This window comes from Halyomorpha halys, unplaced genomic scaffold (genome assembly GCF_000696795.3).
Source record: "Halyomorpha halys isolate HHAL.00 unplaced genomic scaffold, Hhal_1.1 Scaffold243.1, whole genome shotgun sequence".
Taxonomy (NCBI): Eukaryota; Metazoa; Arthropoda; class Insecta; order Hemiptera; family Pentatomidae; genus Halyomorpha; species Halyomorpha halys.
The window spans coordinates 741,230-745,299 of record NW_027106548.1 but is presented as its reverse complement, the minus strand read 5'-3'; the positions used below and the strand labels follow the sequence as shown (position 1 = coordinate 745,299).

Below are 4,070 nucleotides of genomic sequence, written 5' to 3'. Positions count from 1 at the left end.
CTGGGCAGAATAGCCTGCAATAGAAATTGTGAATTAATGTGAGGAGGAGTTTTGTATTGAAGATGTCCTTGAAGATGGCTGGAATGGCCGAAACGTTGGACTAGTGAGAAATAAAGTGTTGAGACAGAATTGGATACAATTTATAGTTTTATTTAATAAATAATTACCTTGTCTCAAAAAATTTTGAAATAATATAATTAAAGTAATTTATTGTTTACAATTGATACGGTTATTTCAAAAACCACATGTATTATTTATGAAAATAGCACGAATCCTCTCTGCCATAACCGATTCAATTATTATTATTATTATTGAATTATTAATTCATTTTATTTATTTATATTTTTTAGAATCAAATTTGAAAGATTGGCGCTACATGTTTGATCTCAACGTCATAGCTTTGGGAGTAGCTACCCAAGAAGCAATATCCTTAATGAAAAAGAATCAAATTGACAGCGGATATGTAATTAATATCAGCAGGTAAATTTCAATTGACTAAAAGTTAATCTATAATAGTTGAAACTATTCTATATTTGTAATCTTTATTTAGGTGTCCCATGAGCATTTACCTCACACTTGACGATTTTAACTATTTTTTATATAATTGGATGTGATTATGACAAAAATCTTTACGGTTACTTTCAATGCAATTTGAAAATGAAATTGTGAATTGTAGCTCTTCCATCAGTGGCTAAAGAATCCAGATTTCATTAATGATTTAAGATCTTCTTGCTTTGGTTCATAATTTAAATAAGCAATGCAGGAGGTGTCCTGATAAGCAAGATGCTCAAATGAGAAAAACAAGATGCCACATTAGGAGTGTACCAGTGAGGGAAGTGCTCAGCAAAACTGAATTGAGTACAGCTGGGGAGGTAGAAGAAGGAGTAATGTAAACAACATCATAGGGTTAACGGAAGGTAGACAAAAGTATAAACAAAACAGATGAAATTCAAGGAAAATATTGACGTTTCTTTACCAATATGAACAAAATGCTCAAGGTTACACCTCATCTGGGTCAAAAGGATGAAATAAATTGCGCATTTTACAAAAGAAGGCTCTAATACTGATAACTTATAACAATAATGTTGGTTATATGGGTTACGCAGGAAGGGATGTAGAATTCGGTTAATAGGGTTAATAAGTAATAATTTAGACTTTAGATAATGAATGGGTAATGTAAGTTATGCATTGGGGTATTCATGATGTGTTAAATGTCATAAGTTTTAACAAGCTAACTGTCATTTAATAAATAAAATAATTTATATCCTAGTTAAACCTAAAAACATTCTTTATTATTTCTCTAAATGTCCAACATTCGAGCCATCCTCAAATACATAAGAAGATGGTCAGGGTTGCGGTCAAAAGTGAAACAAAAATAGTTTACAACTATTTATTTTCCAACATCCTCAAATACAATCTTAAATACTGATCTACACCTCCCATCCAACAATTTAAAAACTTTTTGCAGGTTATCCTGCCCAAGTAATTATATATTTTCTAAAAAAAGCATTATGAGATAATACCCCTCCTTTTCTATTCTTTTCTTAATTTTCCTTACCCACATTATTAGTTATGTTCACCATATATTATTATTATTATTGTTATGTTTTCTATTCATTTCTTTTGTTAAACTTAACTTCATATTTTGTTTCTTTATTCTAATATTATGGTTACATATTTCATTAGTTACATATATTTTCTTTCTCTAAATTTTATTTTTTCTTTCTTCCGTAATTTTAATTTTTACATTATTAATGAACTTAATTCATATTTCTTTGCATTATATAACTTCAAATTTTTTTTTTCCTTAATTATGTTATTTTTACTTACTTATTCAATCACCTATATATACATTTTATTTTCCACTTCTTTCATCACTGTAATTTTATTACTTTCATTCTGTTCAATTACTTACTTTATGTCATTCTGTTTGTATTTTCTTTTCAATTTTTTGTATTCATTGGTTTTTATCTTGTACTTTGTTCTTAGCCATGATGAAGGCTAGAAATTCTGGCCGAAACGTTGGCACAATTAAATAAGTTATTTCAACTTATTTGTTATGTTTTGATCGCACCCTCCAACCATCTTCTCCTCGTATGTCATCCACGGTCAACTATCTCTCATGATTATGTGATAATAGTGTTAAGTTAATCTGTGATTAAAAGTTTTACAATTTAATGCAGACGTGACAAAATAGTTGGGTAGAGATTTGACTGATATGAATGTCCTGGGTAGAATACCCTGCAAAAAGTTTTTTAAATTATTGGATGTGAGGTGTAAATTTATAATTAAAATTGCCCTTGAGGAGGGCCGGACTGGCCAAAACATTGGAAATTTAAATAAATAATAAAGAATGTTTTAAGACTCAACTTGAATACAAATTATTTTATTTAAACAATAAAAACCACTCTCAAGAATGTGATAAGATTATATATAAAGCTAAATATTATTAGTATATGATTGTGACCAGTGTAATTTTCTCTAAGTCTATGTTATACGGTAAATAGAGAGAAGCTCTTAGAGAATTTTCTGGATAACTTTGTAATATTTTCTTCTAAACCTTCCAGAATTTCATTATTTTTGTCCTTTACTTTATTAGAGTTTTAAAAATGTCCTCATCAAAAACATCACAAACTACAAGTAACTAACTTATCAAAACGACAGCAGACAATTTTATTTTATTTAATTTACTTTGTTTATTTTTATATAAATTTTCATATATTTTACATTATTTTTAGCCATACTTTAGTTTACTTTTATTTTGTTTTATCTATTCTCTTACTTTGTTAAATTATTTTAGTTATTTGTATCTTTTTAGCCCTCAAGAAGTATCATAAAGTGGGGTGAAATGTAAGCTCATAATAAACAGTTTATTTACTATTTGAGATATTTCAAACTGCACCCGGACCACCTTTTTTTTACTAATTTACTCAGTAATCTATTTAGAAAATAAAAGTCATTATGGTATTTAAATTTTGATTTGCTTAGCTTATAGGGCTAATAAAATTAACTAACTCTATGTTAATAAAGAAAATAATAATAAACAATAAATTTGTAAACCAGTCTGATAACCGAAATGTAACTAATTCCAAACATATTTTGTTGTTTCTTTAACCTGAAGAAGTTAAATAGAATTTTATAATCAATTGGACTGCCAAATTTCTTTCTCGTGTTTTGTTTTTGTTTCCAAATTTTATTTAATGGTCTAAGGACCACTGCTTGGGAACCACTGGTCCATATCAACAGAATGGAAACCTGTTAAATTGTAAATATTTCCAATTCAATTATTAAAAAAGAATTATATTATTTTATAATTTTTATTCAACAGTATTGCCTCACTTGGAATACCAGGAAAAGAGTGGACGGAAAGATATGTTTATAATGCAACAAAACATGCAGTCCGTATCATAACTGAAGGTGCTCGAATGGAGCTGGCTCAGCAAAAGTCTGGTATTAAAATATCTGTGAGTACTATTATTATTATTATAGGAAGAAAATATATATGTTAATTATTATATCTTGTAACTAATTTTGTTGTTTTCTGTTTGTTTTGTAAGGTTTAAGTTAGTTAATTAAATTAACAAATGCCAGTGTATCTAATTGAGCATCTTATGTCAGATAGTAACAACAATAGCCGAAAAATACATAATTTATTAAAAAAAAAAAAAAATTCATATGTGTAAAGCAATATCTAATATTTTGTTACCTTTGTTTTAGACCATATGTCCAGGGGTGGTAGAGAGTGAAATCTTTGATGTTGGAGGTTGGTGCAATGTATATAAAGAAAATCCATATCTACCAGCGAGTGCCATAGCTGGTGCTGTGGTAACCCTTCTTAGTTCACCATGTTCCACGCATGTAAGTTTTAACATTTATATTGGGTATCCTTATTAGGTTAAAATCTGGCAGTCAAGTGTGATTCTGACCAAATCACCTCTTGGCGCGACTCATTATCCAGAAACAGTACTTCCTTACAAAGTACAGCATCCCTGACCTTTCATGGGTTGTAACAATATAGATTTAATAAATTTTAATTTATTTAATCAATAATCATTTATTTATATTTATTT

General features: G+C 28.5%; 1 protein-coding gene across 2 annotated transcripts in view; it reads left to right on the top strand.

Moving 5' to 3' along the window:
• Nucleotides 1–4,070, top strand: part of LOC106680121 (dehydrogenase/reductase SDR family member 11) — a 29,163-nt gene that overhangs the window by 22,092 nt on the left and 3,001 nt on the right. For both annotated transcript variants that reach the window (XM_067044892.1, XM_014419622.3), the window contains exons 3-5: nt 351–480; nt 3,329–3,464; nt 3,718–3,858. In XM_067044892.1, the coding sequence (XP_066900993.1) occupies nt 351–480; nt 3,329–3,464; nt 3,718–3,858 (407 nt within the window). The remainder of the gene's footprint in view (nt 1–350; nt 481–3,328; nt 3,465–3,717; nt 3,859–4,070) is intronic.